The sequence below is a fragment of the Strix aluco genome, chromosome 1 (assembly GCF_031877795.1).
Source record: "Strix aluco isolate bStrAlu1 chromosome 1, bStrAlu1.hap1, whole genome shotgun sequence".
In the NCBI taxonomy this organism is placed as follows: Eukaryota; Metazoa; Chordata; class Aves; order Strigiformes; family Strigidae; genus Strix; species Strix aluco.
Window position 1 is genome coordinate 125,937,631 of NC_133931.1, and position 21,146 is coordinate 125,958,776.

Below are 21,146 nucleotides of genomic sequence, written 5' to 3' on the forward strand. Positions count from 1 at the left end.
GTGCTGTTACTTCATGTGAGAAGTCTCATCTCTCTCAGGAGAACCAATACAAATTAGACAAATCTTTACAAATTTTTCTGTTAAGCAGTGATTTTGACAAGAAAACTGCCTTTCAAAACTATTTAATCCATAAAGTGCAAATGAATTTTAATATTTAATAATTCTTTCTTCGTACCAAGTGTAAATTAGACAAAGAGGAATATTCTCAAACATTACAAACGAGCTGCAGCCCTTTATTAAGTGGAAATCAACTTCAGCTATGATGCAAAATCCCTTATTTGTTTTGAAGGTAAAGGAAGAAAGATATTGAGCAGAAATTTCCCTTAGAATTTTCTGTCATTTTTCATAGCTTTATTATGAAGACAAATCTCATAATATATTCTGCAAGGGCAAAACATCACTTAATGTGAGAGAAGAAACCCATTTACAGAGTATAGGATCTTCAGAGCTCTGTTACCAATATCAACTATCAAAATATCAAAATTATAGACAGTTACATTATTTCAGGTTTGGGGTTTTTTTCATGTTTACTCTTTTCATTTGCCGCCTTTTCATAGCCATCAAACATCACTGAATCCAATTCAGTGTCACTATTTCCAAAAAATATAAATATGGGTATGTGTTGTAACTTACAGGAAGGAAAAAAAAAAAAAAGGTATAAGATCAAGGGGACTGTCAGTAAAAGCAGTTTGAGTACAGAATGCACTTCATTCTACCCTCTGCACTATGTTTTGTTTGACTGCAACATCTACAAACCAGCAATCCAATGTCATGTGAATCTCTCCTTCCAAATGATCTCTTCTGTACAGTTCTTATGCACTTTATAAGGGTCTGTTTTTCCCAGAGATCCTTGAGATCTTTTTTTTCTTCAGTCTGTCACAGACAACATAGAATTCATAGAAAACTTAAACAGCGGAGTAAACCTCTAAAGCATTTCGCTACCAAGACACTGCAGTGCGCCCCACTGCCTTACTGGCCCCTAGCATGGATACAATGCCCAGTCATCAGTCCATTTATCAGAGAGTTGGAGGATAGTAAGAAAAGACATCCTAAAATGAACAATCAAGTGAAATAAAAACAGGAATGAATTCTTCCAGTTTTATTTGACATCCACTTTATTTTATAGTTTATTTATGTTTCTTTTTAGTTGTATGCCTTGTTCATGTTTCTGTGTTTCCTCCTGTTAGCCTCTCTCTTAAGGTCATGAGATTAAGGACTCATGGGAGCACCAAACCGTATAACATCTCGCATACTAATTAAACAACACTGAATTATTATTATGAAATATATATAGATCATTTATTGATATAATCTCATATTCATAATTGATACAAAACATTCAAAATCATAGAATAAGATTGAGTGTTTGCAAAGATTTACTTGTTTTGCAAAATCCAAGTTGAAGCCATGAATGAAGGACATGTACTTGCATTTTACTTATTATGGCAAGGAAGTTACTTGTGTAAAGAGTGTAAGACAGAGGCAATAATGGGGGAAAAGAATTCGTGTAAATCTCTGTTTATTCCAAACACCATTTTATTTGAGCAACAGTATGCTTGCTTCAGTACGTTATGGTGAGATATATTCTCAAAGTGCGGGCTTTGGGGCCAAGTTCTCTGCAAAGACAGTGATCACTGTAAGTCTGCACTTGACTCTGTATGTGATGCTGCCACAACTCTAAAAAGAGAACACTAGAGTATTAATCCATAACTTTTAAGTCTAAATTCCCACTAGTTCTATTATTTTTTATGCTTGTTTAATTACCCATTGTATACAGTATGGAGTCTTAGTCCTGAGAGTATTTCCTGAAGAGCACAGAGCAAGAGCTCTTCACCCTTACCAAAGGAATAATTCTTAATTTTAGTTCATAGTGTCTATTAGGTGCAGGTAGCTTTTACTAAGATTTCCTTTGTTCCAGCTAGAATTTTTTTTAAGCTTAACCATATAGTTTGGCTGTGTTATCCCATTAGACGGCACTGTATTCATTTTTTTCTTTGTCGTTGGTAGAATCATTTTCATTGCCCCTTCCAGTTAGGACATGGCTGTACTCTAGCAGTGTGCTGCACTGCCTCGCCTCTCTTTCAGTCTCACTTTGAGTTTTGATCTTGAATAAGAAATAAATCATGAAGCCCATCCCTAATAAAATTATGAGGACGAGAGTAAGTAGTATCCACATATTCACGTGACCATGTGCTTTGTCCTTTTTGGCATCTGTAAATAAATACAAAGCAAATAGAAGTGGGTGTACTGTAGCCATAAATAAATATGAAGAATACTGAAAACTATTGGTCTAATTTCCCCCTTAATTACCAGGGGGAATATCTATCATAATGACTCTGTGTCAGTCCCTGTCATAGATCTTAACATGCAAAAGAAGGAGCAAAGATGGGGCAATCAGTTTACCAAAGCATTTAGTTATCCTGGGCTGCCCTAAGTGTCTCTTAGGTGTTGCTAAATCATGCTGGAAATGAATTCAATGGCAACTAAATAAATTAAGCTCATATAAATAAATATATAAAAGATGAATAAATAATAAGTACCAATTCATAAAAATACCCGAGTATTTCTTTTCATGTGTCTTTGAAACTATTGGGAAGGAAAAATAAATCCTACCTTCCACATTTGCAGCTGCTTTAAGAATAGCTGTCAAAAATAAAGACAAATGTTTAGTCAAAATCTAAAAAGGTCACATTTTCATCCTGACAGTTTCACGTTAGTAAAAAGGTCTGGTAACCTGCACATCAAGGTTACCTCATCACTTCTGGAAACGCATTTGCTGAATTAACAGAGATGAAAAGGTGTGATTGATTTTTAACATGATATTCACTGTAATAAAACTGCAGTGCTTTTGCATATTAAAGGCCCCTTCTTGCTTATTTTTTAATAACCAAAGGATCTCCAAGTACAGGTAGTTTCTGACTGTTTTAGATGGACTCTCTACTGTTTAATAAATCTTGCCCTCTTCACTGGGTCTGCATGCCTGCAGAGACTGGGAACAACTTGATCAAATGCTGAGGATATTTGAATTTTCCTGTACTGCACACAATTCCTTTGAGACCCAAGAGATTTTCATTTACCGTAATTCATTTGCATCTATAATTACATTTATAAAGTCAAGCTTTCTTATGCAGTTTTTCCTGGCTGTGCAAAGAGGGCGCCATCTGCAAGATTATTTTCAGCACGCTGGGTGCGAGCTGGGTGCTGGCCAGGGCCAAAGCAGATCTTCCCTTCCCCGTGGGCCCCGGGAGGCGCGGGCACAGTCGGGTGCGTGTTCCAGCGTGGGAAGCACCGGGAGCAGGGCTGCTGCAGCAGCAGCACAGCAGCACATTAAGCTTCGGCGTGTCTGTGAGCACGAAGGATATGCAGCTGTTAAATTGTCCCTTGGAAAGATGCTAGCTCACTGTAATGGAGTATTTGCTTGTGCTGAAACCCCATCCTGCTGGAGAACCTGGTGCCAGGGAATATTCTCTGTACTTTGGCATTGCATGTAGGGGCCACTCACAGTCAAACCCAACAAATAAAGCATGTGTTGGCACTGAGTTTCTACTTTCCGAGACATCTGGTAACAAAGAATTAACCTTTTGTAGTGTCTATTGCTCTGACTACGCAAAGAAAGTTAGGAGTTGCCCTAAAAGGAGAATTTTTCTTTTCAGAAGATGCTTTGACGCCACTACAAATGTGTACAGCTGCTTCCCCTACCAGCTGCAGCTTTGTTGTTCTGGGAGGGGAAAGGACAGAACCCCAGAAACATCCCAAACCTCAGGGTTGCGAAACAGGGCAGGAAATCATACTTTTTTGCAGAATTAACAGTTAAACTCCAAAATACCACATGGCTGCTTGGCTCACAATATTCTGATATTTCTACTTCCTGACCAAAGCAGATGGTGCTCAGTTACACAGAAACATAATATTAAAAAAAAAAAAAAAAATTGCTAACCAAAACACTTCTACTATTTTCAAGGTTACTATACGTGCTCTGAATCATGCTTCCGTTCTGTTATTATTTAAATGGAATTGCTTCATCCATTTCTTACTGGAACAGAGTGTATCATAGTACAGCAAGAGGAAGAAAAGCAAATTATTGATGCAACCCTTGTTCCATAGAAAGGGAATATGAATGTTAGCAGGAAAACGTGTATATGTTGGAGGGAGAAAAACATAGAGTAGTTTAGAAATTTTCCAGAAAATACTGACTGTCTTTAGCTATTAACTGAATATTCATCACAGAATGCAAGAAAATCTGAAGTTACGAAGCAGCAAAATATAAAGAGGGCAGACAAAAAAAGGGGATATCTATATATTCATATTATTTTTGTCTGAATGCTGAAACAGATGATAACGAAAAGTCTGTAAATACAGCGTTTTATGTTGGTCTTTTGTAATGACTATATTGTGTTATTACTACTGAAATAAAACTGTAAACATCAAGAGCAAATATTAAAGAACTGACTTACTTTTTGGTTTCTTACAAATAAAACCCTTTTGGGAAGAGCAAGGAAGGATACTCCAGTAGCCAGAGAATGCAGACAACTCCACACAGTGATCAAGCTGCTCCTCCGAGGGCTGACCTTCTGCCCAGTTGACAAAGTCTAAGGTGCTGTTGTCTTGCCAAAGCAGCTGCCCTAATATTGCAAATGTTAGTAGCAAAATTAATAGTTCCACATCAAAGATTTTCACTAATATTAGCTTTTCTCTTATTTTATTACTTTAGCCTAGTAAAGCAATACTAGCTTCTTCAAAAATTCCCTCTGTGGTTATTTTCTAATGCATTTTATTTCTTTTGAGTCTCTTCTTAAAAACAATATAATTGCTTTTCAAAATTATGATTTGCAGATTTGCTAATCATAGCTTAGTTTTAATTGGCATATCTCCATATTTTTATCTAGGGGACTAAAGTTTCAAATAGAAAAATAAATAAAACTAAGCTTTTATTTAAAAATCTCAAAGTTATTAGTTCTCATTGAAATTTCACTCACTGAAAATCAAGCAACTTTTACTGTAAAGCTTAAACATACACTTAGTTAAAACATTTCTTTTTTGCATAACCTCTGAAATAAAAATTTTGAAGTATCAATGAGTTAATCTAAAAAAAAATCTTTTCTGATTGATTGTGGATTGACACTAGTGTTGTTTTCTTCGAGATGCATGTTTTCCACTGGAGTCTTTTTCTAGCAACCAGCAGCCTGTTTTTCCCCATACAGAGATAGAGGAGCTCAATGCTGTGAACTCTGGCTGGACAACCACAACTCCCAGGCGGTGCTCCTCAGCCATGAGAAGATGTGAGCCAGCTGGGACATGTTCCCTATTGGGACACAGAGCAAACAGGGTGGGAAATGCTTTCTCACAGACCAGGAATAGGAGATGTCCTTAGAGAGGGCTGAGGTCAGAGGGACAGATACATGTCATTGGCTGTGGTCCTCTGTGAAGTCTTGGTTATGCTGCCACTGTAACCATCTGTGCAAAATTATTGGTTATGCTACCACTGTAACCAGCTGGGCAAAATTATCAATTATAGCAACTCCTGGATCATTTTAATTTAGAAAAAGGGCCCATGATTGCCCCAGGTATGGATAGCTGAAATTACACATTGCATCCTGCTTTCTTAAAGAACAGTATCTTCCATGTTGTGCCTCTCAAGAGATATTCCTGTCACCTCTCTGCATTTTTGCTACTGAATCATATATAAACTACAAGATATTTGAAGAAGCCAAGCAAATTTCTTTTCTATGGCCTTTCACACCTATTGGATAAAACCATCAATTTCCAAGAATTTTTATATAAATCTATCTTTTTGTTTTTAACTAGCTTCTACTGTAATTCAATTAGTTCCTTAAAAACAATGTATCTTAATCATATTTCTGTCCATTTAATGAAGTCTATTTATGATTCTATATAGAAATTAAAACAGTTACCATTTACATTTCTGTATATTCCTATCCAAAAGCCACTTGTCTTGCTTGTGTGTAAGTATGCATGCTCTACTAAAAAGTGTGATTCAGCCAGATCTTCTACAGAAGCCAATGTACCACCTATAAGAAAACCAACAGAAAATGTTGGAGGTATCCCCTGCCTTAGAAGTCAGAGGTAGTTAGAGCCTTTGATATAGGATAAGGTTAATAATAAAACCTCTCCTGCTGGTAGGGAGTAAGCAAGGATATAAATGGAGGCTAGAAAGTAGTGTTTAGCTGTAGGGGAACAGCACAGACTGCGAGTGATACTGTCTGAAATGAAAGACAGGAAAGCACAGTGAGGATGATGATTTTGAAACAGTGGGCAAAGAGCACATTATTTTCAAGTGATTGGATAATATTTTTTATAGGTATTACAGATGACTATTTGTTGTTCATGGATTTGATAGGATATTATGTAGCATGTAATATTGCACAGCAAACAAATTTGCAGTTCAAAAAGTATTGATTTTTCTGTCAACAGTCATGAAGCAAAAGGGCTAAATGAATCTAAAAAAATATGAAAGAAAAGGACCCATTTCTTTTGGGCAGTATAGTGCTTCCCTTTCACAGCCTACTGAAGCATGGATGAGGTAGCTGATGATTCAGCAGCATAGGTGGAAGAGGGCCAAGGAGCAGCTCATAGTCTTGGCCAGGACCATCTGCCTCCAAGATGAGGGAGGGAAGTATAAACCCTCCCCTGGCTCTGCAGGCTGCCAGGGAGCCTGGCTGGTAGATTGAGGATTTGCAGGCAGAACACGCAGCCCCTTTGGATCACACACCCCATGTTAGGGACATATATGGAAAAGAAGAGGTAAGGCCAGAAAGAAGTTAACCCATTTTAAAATCTTACTAAAAAGATAAATTTTGTGAATGAAGAAATATAACAAGAAAAAAGCACAGCTGGAAAAAAAACAGGGAAAATTGATCACCCTAATTTCAACATAACTGAAAAGCAAACAGCATCAACAGTGAAAAATAAATGACACATTGATTTTCTAATATGTGTAGATTTTGCAGCATTAGTGTTCAAGATTTTTTTAAAGATTTTTTAATGTCAAGATTGAAATCCTATCTTTGAGTAAAAATAAAAATTACCTGATTGAACGCACTGAGTCACAGACTGAACCCAGCTCATTTCATTGGCATTGAAGTTATAGCAGTGGCTTTGGAAAGGAATCCAAGATATGTGATCAGATTCAGGACATTTTCCAATATCCTGTGGGGGATCAGAAGGAAGTACATCTAAAAGAAATGAGATATTATGAATGCTTTCATTCAGCAGGGATTGCAGTTCTTCAGATACGAAATCAAGTTTAAAAAAAAACCTTCCTTAAAAGTGCTTAAAATATTCTTCAGCACGCAGTGCCAGAATTATCAGTGACTATGTAAAGAGTGACAATGAGGAGCAGAACTGCTCAGTCACAGATGAATGATTCAATGTGAGCTCATGCTCTTCTGTGTTACCAACTAAATCAAACTTGGACTGTCTCAAGGATATCTGAGTGTTCAGGGATTTTTAGTTCTAGTTTATTTTGTTACAACCAACAAATTTGTATAAAGAAAAGGTACAGTAAAAAGCAGAAAAAGAAAAGCCAGAAAACTCCCAAACCCTCAAAAGGTTCAAATAACAGTTTGATTTTAAAGGAAATATCATCTAAATCATAGTTTACTGTGGAAATTTTCCTTTCGATATTTTCCCCAAGATAATAATCCTTGCAAAGAATTTCTGAACATCTTGAACTCTGGCAATGCATGGAATAATCTGAAGCTCATTGAATATTTGTGTAGTAGTCTCTTGTTTTCCTGCAATTACATTATTGAAAGAAACAGTAGCATTGTCAGTCAGTACATGGGTTTTTAAAACAAAAGTTGTAAATGAACAGAGTTGAAGTTCAGAGCATGGCCTGGAAGAGAAATTAAAGAAAAACTATACAAAAACAGATCAAAAGAAATTCAGAATTTCCATTAACTCAGTGTCACTAGAGCTAACAGCAACTGCTCTAATACAAGTGAGAAAGCAAAAAATTCAGTCCCATCCTAAGGTTTGCCTGTAGCTTTTAATTTGTAGTATTCTTCAGTGACACCTATAGAATCAGTGTGAAGTATGAACTTTTGTTTGGGCCAATAATGGACTTTTCTTCCCAATGCCATAATACATTAGCAGCAGCCACCAGACTGCTGCATGAATAACCAGATACAACCCTTCCTCCTTTCCCCAGTTTTTAGAATCTACTAACAGTGAAGCTGTAACCACTGTATGATCACTGTATGATGTTGAAAGAACAAAATTTTATACTCAGTGGACTTCGTTGATTACAGTCCTTCCCATAAAATCCCTGTCAGCAAAAACATTCACATTCCAGACTCGAAGTGAAATGTTTAGTACTCCCACAATGTCTACGTTCTGTCTGCCTGTGATGTAGGATAACTGCTGTGGCAGTTATCACCCCAGTCCAGTGAAACGGCAGTATCCTGGCTGGTGAATGACAAGTCCATCAAAATAAAACCATTGTTCATACAAAATAAAGGTATTGACATTATATACTCATGCTTATTATTCCTTAATATGTACTTAGAAATTTGTATTTCAGTCAAAGCAGATCGAGCAAGGCTTCTTCCATAAAACCAAAAGTTATCATCATAGCTTACCCTCAGATTTTTTGCAGACAGGAAAATGTTTTTCATTACAAGGTGCTGTTTTCCAGGTCCCATGGAGCTCTAGATACACACAGGCTATTTTCTGTTTTGGTTCTCCATAGTACCACTTAGTAAAACTTATTTTCCTTTTATCGGTCCATCTGTAATAGCCATAAGTCTAAAATTGAAACAGACATTTTAACATATTTTTTCTACATTCTCATCTGCTGTTTCAGGTAAGTGGATTTATACAAATTCACATTTTCACAGTGATATATAGACCTCAGTTTGTATATCTGTGCTAGTTCTGTTGAAATATTAATTGAATCAGGATTCAGCAATGTAAAAGACACAGCAGTATGCCTCCTATGCTGTAACAGCCCATGAAAGTGTTTTGAAGGGTAACTGGTGCTTCCTGGGTACTGCTGGTGCTCAATCCCTTGTTGGGCAACACTGTGGGGTAGAATCACTCTCCCAGAGCCAGGTCATCATGAAGAGGAACATGAAACCTGTGGAAAGCTCAGGTGGAAGTGGGTCTCAGACCGGTGGTGGTCAAACAAGGACCATAAGCTCAAGGACAGTTTTGAGGAGAAACATTCAGGAGTAAACTGCAGCTATCACTATGAAAAATCTGAGAAAATTACTAGTTTGTTAGGGGCAAAAGAGAAATATGCAAGAGCAGGAAGTCTTGAGTCTTTGTTTAGTCTGTAGTCTGCCCTCCTCCCACTCTTTTTTTTTTTTTTTTTTCCCTAGGAAAAATTGGAAGAATTACAAGGAAAAGGGAACAGACCCAGTTCTGTGTCTAGATGTGTCAAGAGGCCAGGTACACAAGCCCTCCTGAGCTCGGCACCATCAGGGCAAGATTGCTGCCAGGGGAGCAGGAAGAACCACAAAGCTTCACTCTGCAACAGCAGGACCAGAAGAACATGTCTGGTGATCCAAACTTGATCATAATGGACTTTTAACTGCTTTCTAAACCATGTCCCTATGACTATAAAAGCAACCAACTTTGATATCAAGTGGACTTAAACAATACTGCTTTGTTTTGGATAGAGACGTCCTGTGGGCTTGTGCAAGTGGAAAGATTTGTGTCAAGGTTGGTGACTATCAATCACTTACATATTATAAGACCAAGCATTTTGTCTGGTAGGGAGAGACACTGTTAGAACCATGGAAATATGTATTGTTCAGCAACAAGTTCACTGTCTCAGAAAATGTAGTCTTCTAAGAGGCTTTATCAGAGTGCTTCTGTATCATACAATGAGAAATGCTATTTTTACACAGAATTTATTGTAAGTTCTCCATAGGGATACTGAATTTCAGACATGTTATGCTGTGTTACATATCAGTGCGGAATCACAATTAGTAAAAACAATCACTAGTTAACAAGATTATTACTGATGAAAGAGCTCTTTTTTATTCTCAAGGTAGTTTAATCAGCTCAAAGAACAATGCAATAGAAACATGATAGTTAAGTTCATTGAGCAACTGCATATTCACTAGAAAAGCCGAAGATCATTTTGACAGTCACAGAACTAATAAAACTGATGCTCACTTGAGTGTTCCCTTACACAGTGGTGGACCTGGATCTCCGTATTCACTTCTGGTACAGTATAGCTTTTACTGCTTTTAATCTTTTGGACTTAGCAGGCGTAACAAGGAGGGTGTTCAGAGGCACATGTTATGTCCTGTGAACGTTTCTGAACTAAAAAGTAATGAAAAAGCTACAGCTGCCAATGATCACAAGGCACTAGCCTTAATGACCCTGTTGGTCCCTTTGAGTAGAATTCACCTCTCCTAAAAAGGGCCATCTAAAATTTAACCAAGTACCTTGACCTAAGTGTCTAAGATTCCCATGGAGTTGGTAAAGAGAGGCCAGCACTGTCAGAGGTTCCCATCCTTCTCCATCGCCTATGGGCAATTTAAGAGGGATAAAGTTAAATGAAGTGAGTGCTATCCACCAGTCCTAGGTTCCTAAATCTGCTCATGCTACAATTCTCCCTGCTGATAGTAATCCAGTCATAACATTTAACTGCACCACCTATCAATTTATTAATCTTACCACATTGCTGTTGAGCCCAATCCATAAGGGCTCTCCATATTGTGCTGCCTGCAGCAGCAGGAATATATTACTGTAATAATCAAAAATGCTGGCAAGCTCTGAAGATTTATCCTTGCAGGCTTTTCTTGCTTCTTCCCAATTCATTTTAGAAGGAATGATTAAATAGCTGCTGTTACCATAATTGATGAAATCAGAATCTGGAGCAGTTGTGGAATGAAACAGTTCAGGCTCTGTAGGAAAGAAGTACAAATTTGAGAAGAAGGGGAAAAAACAATGAAAAATTACCAGCTGCCTAGTACTAGCAGTATTACTTTTGAGTAACAGATTAATATAGTGTGGCAACACAAGCATCAAGTAAAAGCATTTCTTATTTAAAACACAGGAGACATTTTAATGGTAACTTGGAATTATTTTTAACTATAGTGTAAATAGTGTATTCAGGGGTTAAGGAGAATGAGCTCTGTGAACCTATAGACATACACTGCACCAGATGAAATTATGTGAATACTGGCCACACAGTGATCCTTCCCCAGAGCTCTCTAGGTCTCCCTCCCACGGTGCAGATGAAATTCACCCCAAGCACAAGCATGGTGCAGGATCTCCACACCTCTTCAGTCTCAAAATAGAGGTGAATTTCATTCTAAACAAAGTTTGTGACTCTGCTGCTACTTCTTCCCCATGTAGATTGAAATGAAAAAGGAAACTGTAGTTGTACTTTAAACGATATATGCACAAGTAGAAAACAAAGACCTAGAGCTAGTGATGGGGACAGAAAAAAGGACAAAAACTGCCTTTGTGTTCAGTCAGTGTCGAGAATACCCTGGCAATTGTTTTTGTTAGTGACAAGCTGCACTCATGCAGCTTTCTGCAATTGCACAGGATGGAGCCCTGAAACATCTGGCCCAGCTGTGGCTTCTTCCTGTATTTTTACTTGCTGCTCAGCAGTTCCCTTTTTCTCTTCCTGTGTACTCTGCAGTGTATCTGTGCTCCGGACGTGTCTCCTACCCTGAGGACACATGAAGAAAACTAGAACTTTTGCCCTTGTTATTACTGCTGGTCTTGTGATATAAAATCATTGCTGGAGACTGATGAGCAAAATAACCAGTTTAACTGACCTTAGTTAATGCCCAGTGGAGCCTGTGTGAGGGGGGGTTAGATCTGGGGGTGAGGGTGGGGAATCAGCTTTCAGTGTATTGTCTAGCTAGCTAAGATACCTATGGTGGAGATCACTGATGGATTTGTTTTTATGCTTTGTATTTGCATTTGCAAAATAACGTGATTCAGATACCTATATCTGTGCTAGTTGTGTAAAGTACAGATGGCTAAACTTTTATGTCAGTAAAGAAAAAAATGATTTTGAAGGCACAGCTCTTCTAACCCGTTTTGGGCATTTGCCTCAGGATGAGGCAGGTGAATCCTACTTTCAAAGTGTCTGCTCACCACTTCAGACAACTGATGTAAGTGTATATGTCTGCAGGGTAGGTGAAGTCAGCCTCTGTGAGTGTTGGTGGGTATGCTGGTAGGGGAGAGGCTGTAAAGCCAAAACTTTTTTATAATCCTTATCCCAGAGTGGGTTTTGTGTCTGGAATTCCTCAGCTGGGAAAGTAACCCTGCTTCCCTCACCCTGGCTGCTACAGGCAGCCAGGCTGTTACAACTGAGGACTCGTACTGTCGGATCACTCAGTAAATGTCTTCCAATGAAAAAGGTGAAAAGTAAAACTTACTGCTGTCCATCTGGCAAATGTAGCTTTTGTTATGCTGGCAGTCAGTGTTTTCCCAGCACCCTGCTTCATCTACAGATCTTTTTGTCATTGCAACACAGTCAGTCTGGGGAAAAAATGAGAAAGTTATAGCTGATGAAGTGCAAAATGTCTGGCAAAATAATAGATTTGAGGAGACAAAGTTAATCGCTTTCTTTTCTAATTTTCTGGCTCTTATTTTAATTCTTGCTTCTTGGAAAATAAACTTCTTGTATTATATATCTTAAGCAAATGTACTTTCCTTGGCAGATAACTGTAAGAACTTTTATCAGTTTATTAAAATTTCTTGGAGTGCACCAAAAGTATTTTTACTATGTAGTTTATGGTAGCCTGTACTGAATTTGTTGAACTTTCATTTGGATTGATGCTGTACAAGAAGAAATAATAAACCAAAGTAAAAATCCCAGTTAGTAATACTGAATATTTTCAGTGAAGTCTAATAATTCTAATAATTCTAATTAATTCTAGTGGTAATTAGAATACAGCACTCCCTTTCTGCAGTTTTAGACTCCTGCAAAGGAATGACAATAAGTATAGACTCTAAACAGGCCTATTAATCTCTAGGTACAGCTTTAAAAACTTGATCTCTGAAATATTATTCAGTTGCCTTCTCCTTTAAGCCATTGAATTATAGGATCCTAGCTGGAAGAGGAATCAGTCTGGTTATGCTAACCTTGAGGATGTTATCTAAGTTATGCATTTTCTGATTTTTTTTTTTTGTTTACCTGTATTGTAATGTAGTTCCAGTTAACTTGAATATATTTATCTCTAAATGGGAATTGTCTTGCCCACTTTGAATAGTCAAAAAAGCTTCCATCTGTCCAAAGATATGTATCCTCACTGTTAATATCATTCAATCCAATCCATGTTTCATTGGCAATATCTTTCAGGTGGAAGGTGAAGAAGGCTATTAAAAAAAAAAAAAAATCAGAGAAAGACAGTAGCTGAGGAGTTGTCTTTTCAAATTCAGTGTAAACCAAATTCCAAATAAAACAACCAATCAACTTTTAAAAATATTGCAAATATCAAGTTCAGTATTATTAGAATACGAGTTAATCGTAAAAGAGAAAAATTACAATGAGTAATTTAACTGAAGCAGTTTGATTTCATTTAAAAATCAAAAGGAAATGTTTTTTGGATAAAAAATGATAAATACTTCTTGGAAATAGTAGAATAGTAGAATAGAAATTAGGGCTAGAAGGGACTTCAAAAGGACTAATCAGTCTTCCCCAAGGTAGTATTAACTGCACATATGTCATTTCTGATGGATGTTTGTTTACTTTCTGACTTGAATATCTGTGGGCATTTCATTACTATGAACTATTACTATTTATCCCATCTTCCAAGGCCATGGGGAACAGATTAATCTGTTCCCTCTACATGATGCTTTCGCCAAGAGATGGAAAGTGTCTTATCTCACTCCAGTCTTCTCTCAGGATCAAGCAGCTCCAGGTCTTCCTTCATAGGTTATGCTGTTTGAATCTGGAGGCTAGTTCAGCCTTGTCATTAGATGGTGAAATGTGCTGGCTTCATACCTAGTGCCAAAAGGTTCTGATGTCATACCTTGCACTTGCTCATTGTGTATAGAGGCCAAATTCCCCCCTAATCCTATACAAGCACTTCTTGCAGAGTGCCAAGTCAGTCTCTCTTCTTCTCTGGATCCAAATATTTTATAACACTGAAGGAAGAGTAAAGGATTAGACAAAATTTCAGGTGTCAAAGAGTATTAAAACCATTGGTTTTGATTAATTAATTTCTAATCCATGCATGTACAGAGCAGCAGATGGGGAGTCTACTGAAATGTGAATACTTTCAGCGAGCAAGAAGGAAACCCAGCTAATCATAGCAAAGTGTGTGCAGCACTTACTTACAAATCTATGGGCTGTCCAAGGTTAGTTCTGGGCAAAAGGGGGCAACCTCCAAAAGCTTTTGAAGAATTAAGTAGATATCCAATGTGCATGGGTGAATATTTCAGATCACATTACTGAAAAGTAGAATTTTTGAGGGACTGAAACTATTTCCTGACTGGGAACATAATTTGGGGCAGGAATCTCTCAGGTCAAGTTCTTTCAATTTTATACCACAGACTTAGTGCTAAAGCCTGAGGTTGTGTGAACATTCAGCATGGGTGGAACAGCATCAGGAAGAAGTGCTCTTCTGTACGATGTATTAGTATCCCATGGGGATTTTTCCTGAATACCAGTATTAAAAATTGGGTTTTGGTTCTGTATGTTCTGAGGGACAGCAGACATGATTTTTAATTGGCATATGCTGTTTCTCCCTTTTTATGCCCTTTGAATGCATAAAAACTTTTCCTATTGATTGCACTGTGGGATTGATTTGCGGTTTTCATTTGTTGTTTTTTTGTTGGGTTTTTTTTGTTTTTTTTTTTTAAATTCGTATGGCCAGATGTACTTTTGCTTAACTTAGCAAAAAGCAATGCTTGTTTTCTGTATTTGATTTGACATTTTTTGCTGCTTGTGTTACTCAATCTAAGATAAGTTGTGATAGCTGATTATATATGAAAAGTTTGACCTTTTAATTTTTCATCTCAGTGTTACTCAGAAAAAGGGGTTTACACTTACAGATAAGGATAATGAAACAGGATTTCCATGCAGTAAGTATATCTAAAATAAACAGAAAATTCTAGAAACTGAAAAATTAACTATGACTAAAGGCACATGGACATTTACAAAAGTTATAACTTAAAACATTCTAATTTTGAGATTTAGATATGGACTTGCCAACATGAAAATTGACTACACTGCTAATTAGAATACCACTTAATAAAGTGGTGTATAAGGTGAGAGAATTTATATAGTGAGGTAAAAGAGAGAGTTGTTTTCTCTACCTGTAGCAAATCTGCTTAGTATGGCTGAGAATTGTTACTGCACCTTATTGTTAAATAAAAGCCAAGTTTCAGGACATCCTCCCAGAGGTGGAAGTACAATAGAAGCAAATCCTGAATAAGTTGAATTGTGCCTTTCACAGATGAAGGCATTTTTCACAGCACAGCTTATATCTTTCCAAAAGCCTGTAAATAAATGGAATACAGAGAATCACTGTCTGAAACTATCGTACCACCATTACAGCAGTCAAGCCCCAGGTGGTATGTATAAAGCACAAATGAAACCTTCTGGAAACAGTTGCCATGTACACATTTACCCAAATACACTCCTCCTTCCTCTGTGGTAGTCTCCTAATAGTGATGGTGTGGTTTTAAAACTCAGCATACTTGTTATGAAAAACTACCAGTATTGTTCAACTACTTATTTGTGGGGTAGCCTCAAATTTAAATATGTAGCAAACACTTTGGATTTTGATGCTAAATTTTCAACCAAATATCTGTTGTTATTCTACTCACCAAAATCTTTTGACATTATCACACAGTTTTCATCGTTATTTGCAAAATTGGGTTCATTTGGAGCCCAGGCAACATAGTTCACTGGGGTCTGATCCAGCCAGCTGAAAGAAACAAGGGGACAATGGCTGCCGGACTGACATCTCCAGCAGTCATTTAGTTACAAGGTCTGTTTAGGTAAAGAGCAAAGCAAGGTATTAACAGTGACCAGAAGGCAAAGGCTCTACATTTACTGGAGAGGACATATCCTCAGCCTTACTGCTGCTTCTCATCTGTTTAGTACTATCACATTCAAGTCCCATCAGTATCCCATTTTGCCAGAAGTTGGATAAACAGTCTCACACTCAAAGGGAAGGCTTCTTATGGTCTGGACAGACTGAAACCCCAAGATCTCATCAGTGCATGGACTTCACTTTCATCCCAGAAAAGCGTCCTCCTGGAAGGCTTCTACAAACAGATTTGTAAAACAGGTTCCCTACCAGCAATTTCAGAAAGCTGTTAGGTGAGATGTTGCTTACACTTCTTGCTTCCAGCTCACATAAATTAAACCACTGGAATTAGTCTAAGTAAACCTTTATATCCACATTTTATCAAAACCTCTTGGGCTTTCCCTGTAGCTGTTGGAGACCTAATCAGAGTTAATTTCATCCTAAGGTTGATGTCTAAAATGGATCAGGTGAATAACATCCTAAAATTAGCTGCTTCTCCTTGCTACCTATGAAGGGTTGCTTGGGTGTTTAACTCAGTTCTCTCAGTGTAAGACATTAAGTGAAATGAATCTTAGCCATGAACTTCTATTGGTTTTGCTCTCTCAGATTTGGAAGGAAAACACATTGCTGTATTTAAATATAGAAGAACTTAACAATTCTGATCTGAGACTTCTCATGAAAACTATCCAGAGCTCAGTTGTACAACAGTTATTAACTTGTAAAATGAAAGCACAAACAAATGCTTATATAGAGTGAGATGAAATTACCATCATTTGTTTTCTATTACCAGTTTTCCTTTACTCACCTGAATTTCTGATCAAAGCTGACAACTAAGCCAATGAAATATGATTCCGCTCTGAGTTTTGTGTAAATCTAAAAGAAAAATTAACAGTTAAGCACTAAACAGTTCCTCAACATCAAGCAAAAATCTGGAAGCCCGTTAACCATGACTGTGATTTTTTTCAGGATATGAGCTTCAGGCAAGAAAACTGTATGTTCAGACCCAGGTTTCAAGCAGACAACAGGGATATGGGGAACATCCTGGAGTGAGGAACCCACCAGACAGGAAAGCAATAATCACTGTGCTGAATACTACATATCTTAGAAGAGAGAAGCAACCTAGGCCTAAACTATCCTTTGCTGCACCTTTAGCATTTGCATGCCTTTTTCCTCTACCTACTAAACGCAATAGTATTTTCTTTACAGGTCCTGAACAAATATATTGTTATATAAATAAGTAATGTAGAGCAATAGCTCAGGACTCTAGCCTAGCTAAAGAGATAGGCTTTTCCTTTTATTTTATCAGCTGCTGTGCTTCAGAATTCAATTATAATTAATAGGCTCAGTGCTTACATATTTCCATAGAAATTGTCTTTTGCTTTCATTCTCAATGACAACCAGATCTGCAAAGTTCTTCTGACAAATTCTCTGTGCTTCTTCCATATGGACACGTTCTTTGCTGAAATAGTACTGCTTATCTTCATATATAATCCATCCATCATTGGTGGCTTGATATTCTGAAAGATAAACAATCATATGTATTACATTCACATCTAGTCTGTACAAAGTCTGAATACTATACAATAACCTTCTCTTTAAAAGAGAAAAAAATCTTACCGAATTTGTAGTTTGGTTCAGGCTTCAGTAGTGTACCTGTAAAATAGAAGATTGTCATGAGTGACATTTCAAATACAAAAAAATCCAGAGATTTGGTTTATGTAGTTGTAAATGCTTGTATACTAGAGAAAAAAACCTGAACTATGAATTATCTAATGCATTTTCAAAATTTTAGAGAACATACCACTGAATTAAATTTAAAAATGTGTAATTTAGAAACATTTATCTAGTGAAAAATATGTATCTTTAAAGCATATATATGTATCTCCAACAGCACAGTATTAAACAATCCAGGATGTGCAGTAAACACTTTGTAGATGAAACTCACATAAGTTGAAAATTTATTTAGTATTTTTACTTGGCATGCTATTATTAATTTTTTTTTATATTCATGTGACTAGAGCCAAACAACATAATCCAGCCAATACACTAAGTTCTCAAGCTTACCTACCTAGCAGTAAACTATTTACAACTACTGGAAGCTTAATGCTAGTTTTTTGTTAATACCACACATCATTTCCAGTGTCTCAATGCACTCCTCCTAGCCTGATGGCTTGACTTTTACTAAGAAAGTCTGTTTTTAAAAGCCTTGGAGAGCCAGTAGATACCAAACCCAAGTTTCTGTTTACAGTATGGACCGGGAAGGAGCAGTTAACCTGTTGCTATTCCCAGAGCCAGCTGTAGCCCCTCAAAGGTAGCTCTGCTTTCCTTTGGATGTCTTTTACTTTGCTCTTCACAAGGACTACTAAATATGTTCTTAGCTTTCTCCGTGGTTTGATGGAGAGGAACACATAATTAAAGAAATGACAGGAACAGTTTAGATGAGAAAGAAGCAAACAAATGAAAAAGAAATTAAAATTCTTCTGTTTGGGAGCTTTTAAACATTTTCTTCTTAAGTATTTAGTGAAGAATAGAACTAAAATTATCCAAATATCTTCATGATGAATTTACATACTTCACCTCATTTTGAATTTATTTTTTAATCCTAACATAACTATAACATTCCTTGCTTTTCAAAAAAATGGAGTATCTTAAGTAAATATGAATCTTAAGTGAATGAGGGAATTAACAGCTGAGAATCTCTCCTCTTACATTGATCATCATATAACCTAGATTCACAATAACAAGATCTAATTCTTTGGGGTTTTTTTTACTTTTGAAAGGTAATCTAGGATCAAGATAAACTGATCAGAGTCTTTACATCATGGTTTCTGAACTCCTCCTGAGTAATCTCGTCAAGAGCAGAGAGCCACATCTGTACAAAGCAGTGTGCTCAGCACACCGGAAAGGGCTGCACAGGATGTACTACTTCAAGCTGGTATACAGAAGTCGATGTTTTGATGGCACATTTGCATGACTAATCTACCCACAAGGGAACAGTGATTCCTCCTTTTTGGTTGAGCAATTCTTCAATGTTAGCATAGTGCCTTATTTTCTGTTCAAGGGTAACAGTTTGTTGGCAGAGTCATCAAATATTAGATATACTCGGTGCTTTTTATATAACTGCTTCTCCCTTCCCCTCTTTATTGTGCCTCTTACTATTGCCCTGTGTGCATCAAAATTTCATTTCAAGAAACTTTTAAGAAACTCCTGCTCCATGGAGATGCGTATAAGTACTCAATTTAAAACCAGGAAGCAGGGATGTAAAAGTAGGACCAAGTAAGCAAAACAAGTTCTTTCATTATTGGTTGTGGCTTAGGATGCTCAGCCCATGAAGATCCCATTTCCCACAATGCACACCAATGTACATCCATCAGGTTGTGTGTGGGAGGCCTGGCATTAGGGTCCTGCATCTCAGGCAAAGCTGGTAGATACAGGAGTCTTTCAAGGCTACACCAGCCTCTGCTTTTGATCTGTTTTTCAGAGTTCCTGATTCCTATAGCAACTGATGTTCCTCTTTGGTTCCCATTATTCATTTCACAGGGGGAAGCAAAGCTTTTTTCTCTTTTGTACAGAGAACTCTATTGTCTTGCACCTATGGCTCTCCTGGGTGAGCCTGAACCAGATGATAGAAATACAGGTAGGAGATAAAAGGAGAGGGGTTAAGTACCTTTGTCTTGCAAACTTATTCAACCCATGGCAGAAAGATATAAAACCAGAGATAAAGTAATAGGGACATCTTTAACTTCCTGCATCTGAGTACAGTTGAAATACCTTGATTCATTCCTCTTCCTTTATGTGTTGCCTTCACTGCAACTGGTTTTAAAATGAACAATTCTCAGTATCTTTCTTCTTTTCAATTTGTTTAAATCCATACAATTTGGTTTTGAACTTGGGTTTATGGCTCCAATTAAATAGGGAAGTAATCATACCTTTTTTTGTTTCACAAATCCAATTAAGTAAATGTTCACAGCGCAAGTCGTTCCAGCGCATTTGGGGTGATCTATTAAACATAACACAATGTTCAAGTTCTTCATGATTGTTGGGTTCATCTTCATCCCAGTTCTCATAAATTACCTGTGTTGGAAATACCTCTCAATTACAATGTGATTTGAACTGAGTGGAAGTAATTGAGATTGCCATCTTAACACAATTTCAGGAGCTCATCATCTCAAGTACCTTGTTTATGGGAACAGTAGGAGTTCGGATAGGTCTGAGAGGGCTGTGAAAGTCATGCTGATTGTCTCACTTTCCCCATTGCTCCCTGGAGAAGGTGTAAAGATTACATGGTATAGAAAACTATGTGTCTGATGGTCTGATGGGCAGGAGTTGTCTTTGTCTTGCTTTGTGAAAGATGGCAACCTGACTTCTCTGTGCTGATGTACAGCAGTGCCCAATCTGGAATGGTGTGAAGATCTAAGAACACGGACTGTGAAAGGTGGGATATGACATGGCACCAGGGATGAAACAGGCAATTTTGTACTTCTATCAGTGTGTTAAGATAGTGCCATCACTGAGCACTGCAACTGTTCAGCTGATGGATAAAGGGCTGTCATGCACCTACCAAAGGTTTAAAGAGATTGGAAAAAAGGCATAAAAAGATGAAAACCTATATATTCTAAAGGACAGAAAGTCAGTTAATATCCAGCAAATAAGTACTCACAGGGGAACCATCAATCCAGGCAAATCCTTCATCAGGATTTAAGAGAAACAAACCAATCCAGAAAGCCTGAGTGTGCAGTCCTTTATCCCTAAAATAAATCATACAATATAGATACATGAGTGTGTAAAGATGGGCCATGATATAAATGCTAGAAAGCATAGAAATATGCTGCTTTCTGTCACATCTGAATTGGGAGCTACTCCTTCACTGTTGGCCCATAGCCAGGCTCACCGTCTGCACTCTGTCAAGGGGTTTGATAGGGCTCTGCGATAAAAAAAATATCTGCAATATTTGAATGTAAGTAAAAAGACAAGTGATGTGGCACAGAGTTAGCTCAGCCTCCCATCCTTGGGACTGCAACACAGCTCTTGGCTGTAGCAGGAGATCACAGACAGAGGCTTTAGCAAAAGTAAAACATCAATAGAGAGATATAATGCAAGTTAACTAATGAAAAACAGTGAAAATTGTTTTTCAGCTGCTTTGATTTGCTTCTTGGTACTTCCTAT

General features: G+C 37.4%; 1 protein-coding gene across 1 annotated transcript in view; it reads right to left on the minus strand.

The window, feature by feature from the left end:
- Nucleotides 1–1,145: 1,145 nt before the first annotated feature.
- Nucleotides 1,146–21,146, minus strand: part of LOC141927337 (macrophage mannose receptor 1-like) — a 37,419-nt gene continuing 17,418 nt past the window's right edge. The window contains exons 13-29 of the mRNA XM_074834515.1: nucleotides 20,641–20,728; nucleotides 19,910–20,054; nucleotides 17,598–17,633; nucleotides 17,334–17,497; nucleotides 16,786–16,853; nucleotides 15,775–15,875; nucleotides 15,305–15,444; nucleotides 13,974–14,088; nucleotides 13,136–13,317; nucleotides 12,375–12,477; nucleotides 10,651–10,880; nucleotides 8,601–8,766; nucleotides 7,047–7,193; nucleotides 5,913–6,029; nucleotides 4,455–4,622; nucleotides 2,614–2,643; nucleotides 1,146–2,211 (exon numbers count right to left, since the gene is read on the minus strand). Coding sequence (XP_074690616.1) covers nucleotides 1,967–2,211; nucleotides 2,614–2,643; nucleotides 4,455–4,622; nucleotides 5,913–6,029; nucleotides 7,047–7,193; nucleotides 8,601–8,766; nucleotides 10,651–10,880; nucleotides 12,375–12,477; nucleotides 13,136–13,317; nucleotides 13,974–14,088; nucleotides 15,305–15,444; nucleotides 15,775–15,875; nucleotides 16,786–16,853; nucleotides 17,334–17,497; nucleotides 17,598–17,633; nucleotides 19,910–20,054; nucleotides 20,641–20,728 — 2,245 coding nt within the window. The 3' untranslated portion in view covers nucleotides 1,146–1,966. The remainder of the gene's footprint in view (nucleotides 2,212–2,613; nucleotides 2,644–4,454; nucleotides 4,623–5,912; nucleotides 6,030–7,046; nucleotides 7,194–8,600; nucleotides 8,767–10,650; nucleotides 10,881–12,374; nucleotides 12,478–13,135; nucleotides 13,318–13,973; nucleotides 14,089–15,304; nucleotides 15,445–15,774; nucleotides 15,876–16,785; nucleotides 16,854–17,333; nucleotides 17,498–17,597; nucleotides 17,634–19,909; nucleotides 20,055–20,640; nucleotides 20,729–21,146) is intronic.